General features: G+C 39.9%; 1 protein-coding gene across 2 annotated transcripts in view; it reads left to right on the top strand.

The window, feature by feature from the left end:
* ALDH1A2 (aldehyde dehydrogenase 1 family member A2) overlaps positions 1-14396 on the top strand; it is a 59517-nt gene extending 45121 nt beyond the window's left edge. For both annotated transcript variants that reach the window (XM_075160198.1, XM_075160197.1), the window contains exons 8-13: positions 865-967; positions 5032-5216; positions 5962-6126; positions 6582-6739; positions 7550-7624; positions 12123-14396. In XM_075160198.1, coding sequence (XP_075016299.1) covers positions 865-967; positions 5032-5216; positions 5962-6126; positions 6582-6739; positions 7550-7624; positions 12123-12195 — 759 coding nt within the window. In that variant the 3' untranslated portion in view covers positions 12196-14396. The remainder of the gene's footprint in view (positions 1-864; positions 968-5031; positions 5217-5961; positions 6127-6581; positions 6740-7549; positions 7625-12122) is intronic.
* The last annotated feature ends 2213 nt before the right edge of the window (positions 14397-16609 follow it).

Below are 16609 nucleotides of genomic sequence, written 5' to 3'. Positions count from 1 at the left end.
CGAGATCTGCAATTTGTGGCTGCTCCAGCCGCAGGGCTGCATTCTGCTCCAGCTGACCCCACAATATACAAAGATTGGTGCTTTTGACCTCCTAAACCCATATTAACTGTGGTGCAGCTGAGGGTCAGGTCTGGGATAGTGCTTTTGTAACTTCTTGCCCTTCTTGGTATTCAGCTATGTGCTGTTAATCCCACAGAAAAGGCTGATGATTCCATCAGAATTCAACATATTCTGGATCATGATTTCACGGTGAAATTACTTAAACCTTTGGGCACTGAAAACTGTATTTTGAGGAGAACAAATGCCCTCGTACAAACAGGTTGACTAGCAGTTTAGTGACTATAAGTAGTAAGAGTGAAATAAATTCTAAAAGCAGTGATCATCTGGGGTAACTAACACCTGGACTAGATAAAGAGTTATGATAGCAGTTATTACTAACGAGTAGTAATAAGCTTAATACGTACTCAGATATCAGATCTATTTTTTCTACTGAAAATTATATAACTAAACCTCTTAATAGTATCTAAAACCTTGTGAACATGGCAGTGATTTGGATGGAAGTAATTCTAGTTACACCAATTTCAGATTTTTAATTCAGCCCTCCTAAAGCATCCTAAAAGAAAGCCCCAAGCTCTTTTAGCACAGATACAAACAGGTGAAGGGTACAAACACTTTGTGCTGTGCCTTGTCCCATCTCAATTTCTAGAAAAAAACCTGGAAAGCTATCCACTGCTGATGAGAATTTGTTTGGACTGAAGAACCTGCTGGATTATTTCAAGCTCTGTTCCAGTGATAGCCAACTTGGCTGTTAAAGTGAACTGTATGACTACATTCCCTGTAAAATGTGTCTCCATTTCCTTTCAGGTTGGGAAGCTGATCCAAGAAGCAGCTGGAAGGAGTAATTTGAAGAGAGTTACTCTGGAGCTGGGTGGGAAAAGCCCAAACATTATTTTTGCAGATGCTGATTGTAAGTCAGCACTTCCGTATTTTTCTTAAAAACATGTTTGTGTGGTGTCTTTTTTTTTTTTTTTTTCATTTTAGGGCATATCTTTCATATAAAGTAAAATGGACCAATATAGCTGTTATCTAATTGCACTTTTTAATCTTACAGAAGCAGCCTAAGGTGTGATACTTTTTATAAAAAGACAATATTTGACCCACAGAAAAAAGTTATAACCAAGCATATAGAAACGGTGTTATTCACAGTCATGGTCCCATACACATTTGTCATCCTAAACTCTGCAGCAAAGTGGTTTAGTGCTTTGAGTCTGGAAATTCGGTGATTTTTTTGCTTCACAAAAATTATAAAAAGGGAGGGCTTTAATTTACACTTTAATTTACACTTAAGTTGCTAATCTAGTCAGTGCACTATTCCTTTGTTAAGCTGTTTTGATAGTAACTATAAATGGAGATTATTCCATTTTTTTTAATTTTCACAATTGAAGAATTGTGTATTGAAATATCCTCATTGCCACTGTCAGCAGGGAGCTGAAGATTTTGGCAGCTGGATGATGTTGTGCAGCTGACATTTTTGGCACCTGAGAAGGTACCAAACGGGACAGCCGTTTAGGACAGGATAAAAACACAAACTAGAAGGTTCTGCTTAAATGATCAGCAATGAAATAGTTAAAAATGTTGATATCTAAATTGTCAGCAGGAGGTTTTGAAGTTAACAGCCCATTAAGATGAATGGGACAGTTCACACCTTGCTTTGAGCTATTGTTTCAGGCTGTGTGCAGGCACACTGTACTCAATGGATTTTCTGAGAACTCTGAAACCCGAATAAATAGACATATAAGAATTTGGTCTTTTAATTTAAAAGGGGAAGGTGAATAGAAGAATGGTTCTGAATAGCATGAATTACAAGAGTTGGTTACAACCCCATATTCGTTTTCAAAACTTACCAATGTCTGAAAGACTAGGGAAAGCTTGAGAACTTTCAGCAGTTTTTCTACATAGAAACGTTTTACCAAGTTGGGGGTCTAAATTACAGCCACAATCATCCTAGTACACTAAAAAAGCTCCTGTCAACTGGAGCGAGATGCAGATGTTATAGCCTTCTATCCCAGTAACTCATAGAATATAATATAGAATCATAGAATCATTAAAGTTGGAAAAGACCTCTAAGATTATCATAGAGGTCAACACCGCCATGCCCACTACACCATGTCCCTAAGCGCCTCATCTCCAAGTCTTTTAAATACTTCCAGGGATGGTCACTCAGCCAGTTCCCTGGGCAGCCTGTTCCAAGGCCTGACCACTCTTTCAGTGAAGAAATTTTTCCTAATGTCCAGTGTAAACCTCCCCTGGCACAACTTGAGGCCATTTTCTCTCGTCCTATCGCTTGTCACTTGGCAGAAGAGACCAACACCCACCTCGCTACAACCTCCTGTCAGGTAGTTGTAGAGCGCGATGAGGTCTCCCCTCAGCCTCCTCTTCTCCAGGCTAAACAACCCCAGTTCCCTCAGCCGCTCCTCATAAGACTTGTGCTCCAGGCCCTTCACCAGCTTTGTTTCCCTTCTCTGGACACGCTCCAGCACCTCAATGTTGTTCTTGTAGAGAGGGGCCCAAAACTGAACACAGTATTCGAGGTGCGGCCTCACCAGTGCCGAGTACAGGGGCACGATCACCTCCCTACTCCTGCTGGCCACACTATTTCTGATACAGGCCAGGATGCCGTTGGCCTTCTTGGCCACCTGGGCACACTGCCGGCTCATGTTCAGCCAGCTGTCAACCAGCACCCCCAGGTCCTTTTCCTCCGGGCAGCTTCCCAGCCACTCTTCCCCAAGCCTGTAGCGCTGCATGGGGTTGTTGTGACCTGAGTGCAGGACCCGGCACTTGGCCTTGTTGAATCTCATACAGTTGGCCTCGGCCCATCGATCCAGCCTGTCCAGGTCCCTCTGCAGAGCCTTCTGCTCGAGCAGATCAACACTCCCACCCAGCTTGGTGTCGTCTGCAAACTTACTGAGGGAGCACTCGATCCCCTCGTCCAGATCGTTGATAAAGATATTGAACAGGACCGGCCCCAGTACTGAGCCCTGGGGAACACCGCTGGTGACCGGCCGCCAACTGGATTTAACTCCGTTCACCACAACTCTCTGGGCTCAGCCGTCCAGCCAGTTTTTTACCCAGTGAAGAGTGGACCTGTCTAAGCCGTGAGCCACCAGCTTCTCTAGGAGAATGCTCTGGGAGACAGTGTCAAAGGCTTTACTGAAGTCCAGGTAGACCACACCCACAGCCTTTCCCTCATCCACTAGGCGGGTCACCTGGTCACAGAAGGAGATCAGGCTGGTCAAGCAGGACCTGCCTTCCATGAACCCGTGCTGGCCGGGCCTGATCCATCTCCATCTCCCACCAGAAATCACCACATCTCGTACATCCCTAACCTACTAACTCTGACTGGATCACACCTGAACACTTCTAGTAGAGTAATATAGGCTGGGGGAAGGTCTGTATTATGGCTTTCCACAGGGGAAGGCAAATGCTCCTAGCTGCCACACGGAGCTGTAGTTTATCTGTGACTTGCTATTATCTGCCAAATAAGGTTGAGGACCTGGGAAGAAGTTGCAGGCAACAGGAGAATAACAGGGCACAGAGGACAGCACAGTCTTCTTCGGGACTGTCTGTTCCACAATGTATCATACTAAAGCTCTCTGGTCTTCCCATAATTACAACCACCAGCGCTTCACCTGAGATTCAGACTTCAAAGCTCTGATTATTTAGAACAGCAGACAATTTGCTCACCATTCCAAAAGAGCTGTTTGTTCTGTCTGAGGAATACTGTGTGCCAAAGGTTAGCAGAAAGCATGGCAAAACTGTTGAAAGTTTAGTGCACCAAAAAAACAGAGAACAATGGCTAGAGCCCCTCATAGTGAAAAACTGTGTTAACAATAGAGGAAGAAACATCAGTTAATCAGTTCTATCTACTAGTGTTTTTAATCTCCATGGAGCTGCAGGGGAAAATTTGAATGTGTTCCAGGGAACACCCTATATAATTTTTTTTCAAGACCATGCTGAGGGCAGAATAAGACATTTCTGTTAGATGGAGTTGTCTAGGATGTGCTGAAAGTAGAACACTGTTGCTTTGTTTATTCCATGAAAGATTATACTTTAAGCAACGTTCCAAAGTGCTACAGCTGATAACAGAGATATTACAGTGCTGTAGGGCATCACTGTTGAAGGATGAATTCAATATTGTCTGGTCAGCTATTACACCCAATGGAGAATTTAGCTCTGAATGTCTAGGCCAAGAAGATGTTTGTATCTTGCAGAAAAATAATCTGGCTTTTTGGGAAGGATAGGCCTTGCCATTATCAAAGTCAAATTCTCTCAAGTACTTGGTTGGCTGTAATTCTCATATATGCAATATTAAACCATGGGCAAACTTGGGATCACAGACAAATTTTCCCCTTCTCCACTGACCCCAGTCAGACAGACTTCTATAACGTGGGGCACAATCTGCTTCCTAGGGTCTCTTAAAGAGTTTTAGTTGATAAATTACACATTGCTGGCGTATAAGACATTGGTGAGTTTATTCTTGCATATCCTACTCCTATAGTCTGCTAAAGTACTGTCTTGATTTAATTTTTGCAGTGGGATATTAAGCAATATTTTGTGGCTTGTGTCACAAGATGGCACGTGGAATGTATTACCTACAGACCCTTCTTTACTTAGACGACGCCTGAAGTCCCAAGTGGTTCCTTGCAATCTAGTGTTTCTGAAATAGTTGTAATGCTCCTAATATCCCTCCAGTATAGCTGTGTCCAGGGTGGAATAAATGGGGAAAAAAATCAATTTTAGACATGTATTTTCACAGGGATTATGACAAAAATGAAATCAATCATCTTCATTTATGACCCGACACAACAATAGTATGTTTTGATTTGGTCACTGTTTTGGTTTTTTTTAACCAAATCCTACTTCTGCTTTGAAGTTTTGGGAATGTGGCACTATGTAATACATGTGACGCTGGTGCAATAGCAGATGTGTCTATGATGTTTCAGAGCAACATACGCTGTCTTGGTTTTTTAGTGGACTATGCTGTGGAACAAGCTCACCAAGGGGTCTTCTTCAATCAAGGTCAATGCTGCACTGCAGGCTCACGGATTTATGTGGAAGAATCAATCTATGAAGAGTTTGTTAGAAGAAGCGTAGAACGTGCAAAGAGGAGAGTTGTGGGGAGTCCTTTTGACCCAACTACGGAACAAGGTCCACAGGTAAAGGAATAGTGCTTCGGCTCTACAGCCCAGAAGGTGCCTGGAAGCATTTAAACTCTACTAGGACAAAGGTCAGTCAGTGCATACTCAGTCACAGTCCAGGGTAGCTGACATGATAAACGTTTCCAAGATTAAAATTCTAATGGAGTAGATAATCTGTGCAGCTCAGAGGTGTTTCTTGTTAAGTAAAAACTCTCATCTTAAATATCAGTAAGTTTGCCTCCCAGCTTTAACAGCAAGATTCTGATCTTCAGCCCCCAAGATATAGCTGTGAACAGTAAGAAGCTCTCAAAAGTCCCTGTGGGCGCTTACTTTCAAGAACTGTCTACAACCATAACTGTGCTTGTAGATGACTAGAGAGACAGGAATTCTAAGTAAAAGATGGATAGAATTAGAAATAGGCCTTTAGAAAGTGTTCCTGCCACTAATAACCAGCTGGCCTTACATCATTTTCAGGAAGTTAACCTGGGACAAAAAATAATGATCTGCTTTGTTTGTACTCATAAACCAGATTGCTTAGCAAGAATGTGGGTTGAGCTACATACATAAGGGGCCACATCATTAAGAAGATTGAGCCCTAGGTTACAGTCAGCAGCTATTTGTACATCTTTGGCATCTCCAGCTCAAAGAGTAGTGAATATAAGCATGAGTCCACTCACTGGGACATGACTTGCCTAAAAAACCAATTTTGACTTGATTTTCAAGTGCACGGTCTGCAAGTCAAATGGCTTCTTCTCTCTTTCAGATTGATAAAAAACAATACAACAAGATCTTGGAACTGATTCAAAGCGGCATTACTGAAGGAGCAAAACTTGAATGTGGGGGTAAAGGCCTAGGAAGAAAGGGCTTCTTCATTGAACCTACGGTGTTTTCCAATGTAACAGATGACATGCGGATTGCCAAGGAGGAGGTATTCACACACACACACGGCAAGATCATTTCAGAATGTCCTAAATGTGATTTTTTTTCTTTTGTTTCCTTCCCAAGACAAAAGCTTTAGAGTGAAAATTACCACTGTATTTTAAAAAAAAAAAAAAAAAAAAAGGAGTAAAATCTTTTCAGGACTCCTTATGCACACAGCAACTGACAATATCAGTTGGGTAAAGAAGCTCAATTTTTGTCATTGGCTGTAAAGTCTCAGACCTTCAAGAAGAGATAAGGGAAGAATGGATGAGTTCCACTGAGGCAACTGCTGTGGGAAATTCATGCAGTTTTACAGACAGCTATTGTCACTATTAAATGTTGCTGTGGGAATTTGTAAGAGTACAACAGGAGAGAGAAGACAATTAAAAAAGCAGAATAAAACAGGAATATAATGCCTCTGAGTGGGCTCATTTATTAATTAATGATTAATCTTTGTTGCAGATTTTTGGTCCTGTTCAAGAAATACTGAGATTTAAAACCATGGATGAAGTTATAGAGAGAGCCAACAATTCTGATTTTGGGCTGGTAGCTGCTGTCTTTACAAATGACATAAACAAGGCCCTGACAGTCTCTTCAGCAATGCAGGCTGGGACAGTCTGGTAAGGCAGAAGTTATCACACTCCTGCTCTTGGAGATAGAGAGTTTGACTCACTATCACTATGGCACCTCAGTTTTGCACCCTTTGTCTGAAAAATGTTTATCTAGACCATCCTAGTGGTGAATCACTAACCAAGATATGGAACAGCTGTAAGGAGGTGTTGTGACTCTGCTCACTGCGGGTGAATGCTATTGGAAACTGGAAAAGGCCTTGCTTCCCATTAGCACGGCAGCCACACTGCTGAATGGCATTACTGAAAACAAACAAAGAGTATAAACGATTCTTTCTGTGGAGCAGAGGAATCCTGTGAGGTTTCTGCTACAGGCACAAAGAATCATGTACTTTCTATAATATTAAGGAACTGAGGGGACACCTCTTCTCTCTAGTCCTTAGGAATAGGTAATGCCACTTCTGGAGTTTAATACCTTGCAATCTGGCATGTCAAATCTGGGTAAACTAAAGATCCTCCACAAGAAATCAGGGAGAAAAAGGACAAATTCAGATCTAATAGCTCTGTGTTATAAACTGGCACTGAGGTTTGTCAACATATTAACAGTTCATTACTGAAGCTGCTTCTAAGTGTTTGGTGCCCTCCTCCAGTCCTCACAGGCCAAATCCCATTCTCCTTATGAGTAAGGAGCAGAATGTTGTTTTTGTGGCATAAATCCCTCATTTCTTTTCAACATGAGACAAGTTTGTTATTACTAAGAGGTAGACGGTGTCCTTAGCTCCACAAGTTTCAGTCTCTCTCCGAGTTGTCCAAAGGTCTCTCTGACAGCGCAGTTGGACTTAATGCCTCTTCCTGTTACAGGATAAATTGCTACAATGCCTTAAATGCCCAAAGTCCTTTTGGAGGATTCAAAATGTCTGGCAATGGCAGAGAGATGTAAGTATTACACTGTTGTCTCTTAAACTGTTTTCAGCTCTACAGCTTAATAAATATTAGTGAATCCTTCCGTGCAAATTAAGATCAGGAAATATTCCCATCTGAGGATCAGGGCATAATATAAGATGACTGATAATCATTGCCAGTTCTAAATGCAATTGATTTACATGGTAAGACCATTTTCTTTCCTTTTCTTTTTTTTTTTTCTTTGTTGACATAGCAGAATAAGTTACTGGAACTCCCTTCTTATTCTGAAGGGAACTGAAATTTCTGAACTTGTAACCTGTGTTTTCTTAATTTGTTTTCTTACATTTATTAATATAGGTGCATCTGAACTTTATTAAAATGTTATCTATCTCTACCAGATTTATAAACAATGTTAAATTAAATCAGGCCTAGGGAAGGATAGACAAATGTGTTTACATCCCTTTCAAAAAATCACCTTCCATTACAAAGTTGTCTGTCTTTTCTAATTCCATTTAGAACTAACTGCCAAATATTTTGAAATGGAGCTCCACACTCAAATACTGCCCCATGTACCTAATTTAAAGTCTTACCAGTTTTTAATTCTCATTACAATCACAAGGAAGCTTAGCAATTGCATCAGCCTCAGACTGGTTACGCATACAAAGGATTCAATTAATTTCTGTGCAGGAGGCATGTATACCAGATATGTCTCACCTAAGCTTTCAAAATAGCTTATGGCTAATGGCAAACTCAGCAATAAAATTAAAGTAAGGTCAAACTCTTTAAAACTTTAAATATGTTGAAGTATACAACTTGATCTATAAAATAAGCTCTATGTAGTCTGAAATATTTTCCCTCATTAGGGAGTACTTTGAATAACACATTCATACTATTCTCCACATTCATGAGTTATGAGGTGATCTCACACTGGCATAAATATGTCAGCTCATCTAACTCTTATCATTGTGAAAATATTCTAAAACTACTAAGCTCGATAGAGCACATGAGTAACTTGACACCCAAGAGCGACCCCATTGACTTCAGGGAGATTAACCGTGCAAGCAAAATATTCACATATTGATATCGTAGATTTTTTGAAAGAGGGGGAACCAGGCAGCACCCCAGCTCCCATGGAAAAATCTATGGTAGTTGTATACTTGATTCCCACCTACAGCTTTGCAAATACTCATCAAAAACAATAAATGTTTGGAATGGCAACAATCTCTATCTCACAAAGATGCCTGAAAACCTACTTATGAGTAATTATTCTACTCTTTTCAGAACCTCTTTGATCAGATATCACCTTCTAATTCACCTCCTCCCCCTGCATTAATATCTGCATACTTTCTGTTAAAATGCCACGGTTTCTTAGATCCCTGTTTTTAAGGGATAAATTTTACAGCATAAATAATGTTGAGTCAGGCAATTAAAGAACAAAAAAAAAAGAATAGAAACTATCCATACATATGTGTGTCATTGCTAAGCTAATACTATGTTACAGCCAGATCATAATTGTGCCACTGTGCTGTTTGTGCTAGCACTGTATTATCTGGGACTCGTTTTTTTCCTGCATTTAAATTCACAAATTTTTATCACACATGGGGAAAAAAATGAACACAGAAAGTTGAGATCTGCTATACTCATTTTACACTCCCACAAAATGTAGGTATGTGCATACCAGTAGAGAACCAGAACTCAAGTACACAATACAACTGATTTCTGTTTACATTAAGGCTACTTACAGTATTCTTGTATTCTTAAAGGAGTCTAAAACAGAGATTTTTTTACATTTCCACTTCTTTAAAGCTTCCTATCACTACCTGAGTAGTGTAGAATTTAACTCCTGTAACTAAAAATCAGGTGACTCATTGCAGATAGCCACGTGTGGCCATTTTATATTAGATAGAGTCCCTCAAAATTCTGGTCTCTGTCCAAATGTCTTCAAGGGAAGGAGGTGCCATTCTACTTCAGAACTATCCTTTAATGTCATAGGAATTATTATTGTCTGGATAGCTCTGAGATACAGCAGTGCATAGTTGCATTCCCAAAAAGAAGTGCAAGCAGGAGAACAGCTTGGAGATATAATTCTTTTCCTTATCTTTTTTTCTCTTGGACTGAGGGAGGGAAGAAGGTATGTAGTGTTTCTTTTTGAAGAGCAATTTGTTCCCCTTCCGTCACACCTACACAACCAAGGGATAGCATCACGCTAACTTGAGCCGTGGGCTCCTTCCTCTTCACAGACACAACCCTTGTTCTCACCCTGATACCGAACTGCAATCCAAGAAGACCCGAAGTGGCCACAGGACAGGATGTTATTGCTCCCTACTTCCCTGTATTGGGCTGTGGGGACAAGTGAGGCCTTTAATTGAACACACACTGACTCTTCTGCTCTGAATGTCTGGAATAACCCATCTTCCTATTCAGCAAGAGCAACTTTTTAACTTTTGAAAAATACTTGCCTTAGAATTCATCACAGTTGTCCACTTCCAAACTTTCGGCCAGAAAACAAATGAGTAAGGCCCTGAAGCCTTGGACTGAAGAAACAGACAATAACTGTATCTAATTTTGTTTGCCAGACCAACCAAGATAAGAAACCAACTGGCAGTTGGAACACACATAAAGGCACTGGGTACTCTGTTGGCTAGGTTATCTATTGACTTGCAAAAATGTGTCCAACAGGTGCCTGGCGCCAAGCCGCAGCCCTACTGAAGGAAGCAGGAACTTTCACTGAGAGAGACTTACTAGCATTAGTTATTGGGCTCCATGCGGCTCCCGGTGACAGCTTCCATTGAGCCATAAGGGAATGGTTCTGTGACTCAGCTGAGTCTGATAAATAGCTAAAGTGTTTGGTCATTCTTTGGAGACAAATCTACCACTTTCTACTGAAAGCTGGGGGTGGGGTGGTCCAAATCAATGGGAACCTTTCACATGTCAAAGAATCTTTACTAATATATTTTCTTGCATGTACTTAGACTCTGGTAATCTTAAAATGCCTACTGAATCATGAGTTAAATATCAACCACTATATCACATGTAAGGCCTACTAAGCCAACAGGCACATCAGAAAGTTTTCAGAACTGCAGGTGGAGTGAAATGGGCTGGTAAATACTGATATTTCTGCCCAAATTAATTAACTTTCCAAGGAAGATTACAGGAGTTTCTCCCCTGATGATGTATTTTGTGTAACATTTACATTGTAGAGGTAAATACAAAGTAGGCTATGCAACACTGGGGACATACAGAGGGGTTTAACTGCTTTGAAGAGTGGCCCCTCCCTCCATTCTGAAAGCAACACTTACTAGAAGGAGGTTCTGAGGAATTCTTCTGAAATATTCTTTATGGTGCAGTTGGCATTAAATTCTGCACACAGGGATCCAGAGGGAAGACAGTGTCAAATAGTAAACATGATATGCATGTCAGCACTTTTTAGATTTTAATATAAGTAAGGGAGCAGTATTGTGTGCGTTTTAGGGGTGGGGATAAGAATTTAACCAAGAAACAAATGTCTGTAAGAACTTGTGCAAAAGAATCCTCGTATGAGTTCATACAGAAGAGATACTCTACTTCCAGACTTGGACTGTCCCTGTTTTGAGGTGGGGACATTGTTTGCTTTACATACACAGCATCCGGCAGACATATTAGAACTTAACTAATGACTTGACTAGAACACACTTCATTACTCAAAATACTCACAGCAAATACCTATACTTCAGAGAAGACAGGCATAACTCCTAAGCAGCCATGCAATATCCACTCTAAACCTCAGCAGAGTTGCCTAAGAGATGAGCCAGGCCGGAGCTGACAACAACAAAATCCACATAGCATTCAGAAACACCCATTTCTTAAGCATAATTTATCCAAAGCACGTATCCCTCAGAGCCATGTGTCAGATAACTGGGACCTAGTGAGTGGCTAGCTTCTAGCAGTATAGAGGATCTTATGTAAGATGCTTTGCCAGGACAAAAAGAGGTCTTCTACATAAATCTAGTGGAAATCTGAGCAAGCTGAACGCTCTTTCACAGTACGTGCAAATACTGATTTCTTCTGCTGGATATTTTGTCAGGGAAAAAAGATCGGTGGGTTAGGAGTCAAGTTATCTTTACCCAGGGTTGTGAGTAGTTCACTTTCCATAGTACTCAGTTTGGACCTTCTCCTTCTTGAGTGCAAATACAAGCAATAATTTCCCTGGCCAGTGGTGCAGGTCTTGGTGTCTGGAAAGGACAGAGAACATAAATGCACTCCCAACAGTTCCATCAACGGACAGTGAGTATTTCTGGGTTTAATGTTGTTCTGTATTTCCTTATCAAATGCTGAAGCCATCCATTGTTCTTTTGACCTAAACTGAAACTTCATCTTCAGGTTTTCTGAAAGATGGCATGAAAGGAACACCTGTACAAAATCACAGTACAACAGAAACCTATGCCGAGAATTTTAGGTTATATCTTAACTTTATCAAGGAATCACTTTGCAGGTTTTTGCTCGATAAAAAATTAATGTCTGGTGTAAGCTGATGCTGCAATTTGTTTTTTAGGGGTGAATGTGGATTGAGAGAATATTCTGAAGTTAAAACTGTGACAATAAAGATCCCTCAGAAGAACTCCTAAAATGATGAAGGACCACGTGCAGAAGAGCACATGATGCCACCCCCTCTATTCCTTATGGAGACCAGCACTCAGGAATAAAAAGTGTTACACAATATATATTTAAGAAATTAAGTTGCAACATATATACTGGGCACATAATTGCATACGTAATGCAAACCAACTCTGCATGTTTTCATAAAACTCTCCTGAGAATCATTACACCTTTATAAAAGAAATCATAACGAGATAAAATTGCTATTGGGCATCATTTAATAACGGTTCTAGCTATAAAACTGATAAATGCAAATGCATGCACACACACGTTTATCTCTTCTTTAAACAAACAAAGTAAGTCTTACTGCTTCAGGTTGCCTTCTCAAACAGACCTGCCTTGTACTGACATTCTAGTTTCAATCAGGGTTTTACAAGCCAGATTTTACCCAAAATGCTAGCAATGAACAACATAAACAAGTATCATGGATGTTCTTAAAAAATAAAAGAGACTAAATGGTAATGAGCCAAAAACTGCTATATTGGCAACTTTCCAATTAGCATGCTCACATAAAGAGGGGAAAGGAATCAAACCATTATATGGACAATGAGATCCAAATACTTATCAGTGACATTTGGCTTTCATGACCCACAACAATTTGGTTTTCAAAACTTGCTTTCATAATTACTTTATGTCTTGCTATAAGCAAAAATCATCCCTCACTTACAGGAACTTAAAGGTTTTACCTGGCTGCCAAAAGAGCATGGTCAGACAGGGAGGGAGGGTGTTAAGGAGAACAGGAACAGATCCCAAGGCTTCACAGCATATTTTAGCTTTCACTGCTTGTCTAGTTTTGTTGTTGTTACTGTAGTTGTTTTAACATTTTTTCTTTTTTTAAACAAGTATATGCACACACAGACTCCATTTATTTGTCTGCTATTAAACTGCCTGTGATTACACTGGGAATTATTAAGTATTCGTTACAGCAGGAAGAACCCAGCAAAAGCCCACCTGACAAGAAGTAAGCTTGACTTTATTTTCTTACTAAATGATGGCTTGCCATCGTCACCATGCTTGTAAGCCTCAGGTGAGCTTACTGGCTGGTACTGGCTTTTCAATTACGTCTGTTCTTTTTTTGGCCCAGGACAAAAATATAAGCAAGTTCTTTTACAAGTGAAGTGTTTAAAACCTGTCACATTATTACCTGCTGCCTACAGAATATCTTCCAACTTGTAACTAACAAACTAAACACCATCTCTTTCTTCTTTCCAGCTGCAGAGCTCCTCGATTCCCCAGAATTTTTTGAAAGAGGTTTCATTTTATGTTTTAACTTAGAATTAAGAAAATTTATTTTACAAGTACAGTAAATCATCTACACTGTGTAGCTACATTATCTGGGGTGTAAGGACAGAATTATGGTGTCAGGTGTAACAGTTTTCCTAGCTGCAGAGTCTATACTACAAACTGTTGAAAACTCCAGACCTAATCAGCAAATCATTTCTGCACATTCTTAACTTCCTTTATTCTCTGAGGAATTCCTCTTAGATTTGAAGTTGTGTGTGTCCTTAAACATACTGCTGGATCAGGACAAGAGTATCCAGCACTTTGTAGTGTGGTGGCTCTCAATATTTTGTATTTCTAACTCATATCAAACTGTGTATGTCTTTTTAAAGCAGTATGTATACATGATGTTATTCAGAAATGACAGTACATTCACAGACATGGAGATGAATCAAAATATTCCTGAGTTATTAAATGCAAATGCCATATACTTCTACTGTAGTGTATGTCAGAGTAAAGAAAAACAAAATACAGCAAATAAAGAGATTAGTTATCTTTTAAATTACAATATAAAATGTGAAAAAGGAGATTTTACTTCTTTTCTCCTATTTACTTAAAAAAGAAACTTCCTGTGCTAACAGCATTTACACCGTGTACTCTTTTGTATTCTTTTTGTGTATTTTGTATGTCTGTGCTTTATTCCCAGTACATTCAGGTAAATAATATAGAGTTGCCATTTTTTTCAACCCTGTCACTGCAGCTCCATCTGATGTACATGGATTTGTGAAATCCTTTTTTAAATGTACCATCTGCATGGATCCAACAAAACATTTTTCCAGTCCCTGCAGCTTTTTGTTACAGTTTTTAATCATGTATATAGTTATATGTTATTAAAAAAGTAAAAGGATATTTTCTATGAAGTTTTTTCCATTAAAAAGGTTTAGAGAAAGACTTTAGACTGTGAGACTCCTTTATTGTTGACAGAGCTATAAAAATATTAAAAAAAAATATTTTCTTAGCAAAAGATCTGCTCTCACAGTAGCTTTATTTTCATTTGCAAAAGTGAATGAAGCGAAAGGCCAATTACATTTTCTGGAATATTATTGCAGCTGTATGAAAAACACTTGTGAATTGCAGATCTAGGTCACAGCCAAAGTTCATCCTCACCCTCATGGTCATAAAGTTTAGCTATTGGGAAAGGTCTGAAATCATCAGAACCAGTGGGGCACCCTAGCAAACTGCTGCATCACAGCTTGAGTTTTGGATAATGTTTAAAAAAATCATGATGCCTTTTCTTTAGTAGATGAGTCACAGAGATGATTAAATTAACACTCAGATCTTTTACGGAGTGATATTCTACTTGTCTTTGATTTCAAAATGCTAAAACGGGAAAAGGACAGACTGAATGTTATTTGACAGCCAGTAAAATTCACATGGCCAGGTACTATACAACTCCCCCTCAAGCAATCCCTTTATTCCAGGGTTACTTCCATTGCCAGGAACAGCATTCCTCCTCTTTTGAAATGGTGCCTATTTAGATAAAGTAACTACTCAGTTAATACTTCATTGTATGGCAAGCAATAGTTATACCTCAGTGCCACAGAATAATACTGTTGGTTTAATCAACACTCTATAGGCAATCACAATAGATAAAGTAACTTGACTAAAACAGATGGGATAAAAGAGAATAAAACTTAATAATAATGGTGAAATTGCATTCTCAAAAAGGAGTACTGTTCCTGAAAGTCTGGGATATCAGAAATATATTAAGCAGAGTTTCATTTCTATTTAACTAGTGGCATGGACAACACTCTGTCATGGGACTATGAGTGGACAATTAGCACTTTCCATATTCCCCATCTCTCTGACCTGTTTGCAACCTGTCTCACCACTCCAAGCAGTCACAAGGCACAAGCAACGGAGTGCTTTTCTGAAAGCAAAATGAATGACGGAAGGTTGTTCTGGAACCCACTGAAAACAAGGAGTGTTGTCATCTAATGAAATGAGCAAAGTTCAGTCCACAGTAAATAAGCACTCTGTGGAGCCCCAGCCAGTGAAAGTAAATGTATCAATAAATGTGTATGCAGGTGTAGTAAAGGGAGAGTTTGGAAATAATTGTGCATTTCTTCTGGGAAAAGGATGTGAAGAAAGGCAAAAAGAATTTCAGTTCTGTGGCCTTCAGATAAAGCGATGGATATTGATACTACTTGAATAGCACTCACACATTTATTGGTGCCCTGCTCTTTCTCTTCCTCCCCACAGAGGCCAGGATGAAAAAGCTTGCCTTGCATATGCAGAGGCACTGTGTCACAGTGCCCTCTTATTTCTCAGTTCTGTCCTGGAAAAAAGAGAACCCATAATAACACTGAATTCAGAGCACCAATTTAGCTAGAGAGGAAGTCAAAGACAAGCAATATACTGTACTGTTTACTTATGGCTCTCTGCATGGTCACACCTAGAGCTCTGGAGAGCTACATTTACAACCACCTTACGTTTGCATCCATACATCCCCGTTTACTGCATGCTAAGTCCATCAACACAGGAAGTTATTTTTCTCATAACAACTTCATACCACAATGATTGATATTCACAGTGCTATATCTATCAGGAAGCAGGAAAAGCCTCTGTGGCTATTAGATGCCATCAGCATTCCCAACCCATTCAAACAGACTTCTCTCAGCACATTAGACTACAGCTGCATAAAACGCATCTTTCTTCCTCGTCCTCGTTAAACACATAGTTGATTAATTCCTTCTGTATCTTCACTGTATCTTCTGTGTCCACTGACACAGGTTTCAGGGAACTATGTGGCTCTGCCAGAAAGCTCAAGAACTTCAGATGCAGAGTGGGGGAATTCAGCATGAAGTTGGGCCATTTGTAAGGATAGATTAGGCTGATGTGAGAGTAGTGGTATAATATCATGTGACTAAAGTGTGGCTAGAATATGCTACTACTAGGGCTTGGGGTCCCACTTTCCTCTTCCACACAGCACAATGTGGAGTGCTGGGATGCTGGTTTCAATAAGCACTTGCCTAATCTTTCTCAGAGGACCGGAACTGACACACTGGAATTCAAGGTTAACACAAGCAACAGATTATTACAGCTGGCTGCAGTGCAAGTTCAGTCGTTTTAGTGGTGAAGAGCAGGTTGAGCTGTGTGTGG

This window comes from Calonectris borealis, chromosome 11 (genome assembly GCF_964195595.1).
Source record: "Calonectris borealis chromosome 11, bCalBor7.hap1.2, whole genome shotgun sequence".
NCBI lineage: Eukaryota > Metazoa > Chordata > Aves > Procellariiformes > Procellariidae > Calonectris > Calonectris borealis.
Note: the sequence above shows the minus strand (reverse complement) of the source record. Positions and strands in the feature narration are given on the sequence as shown.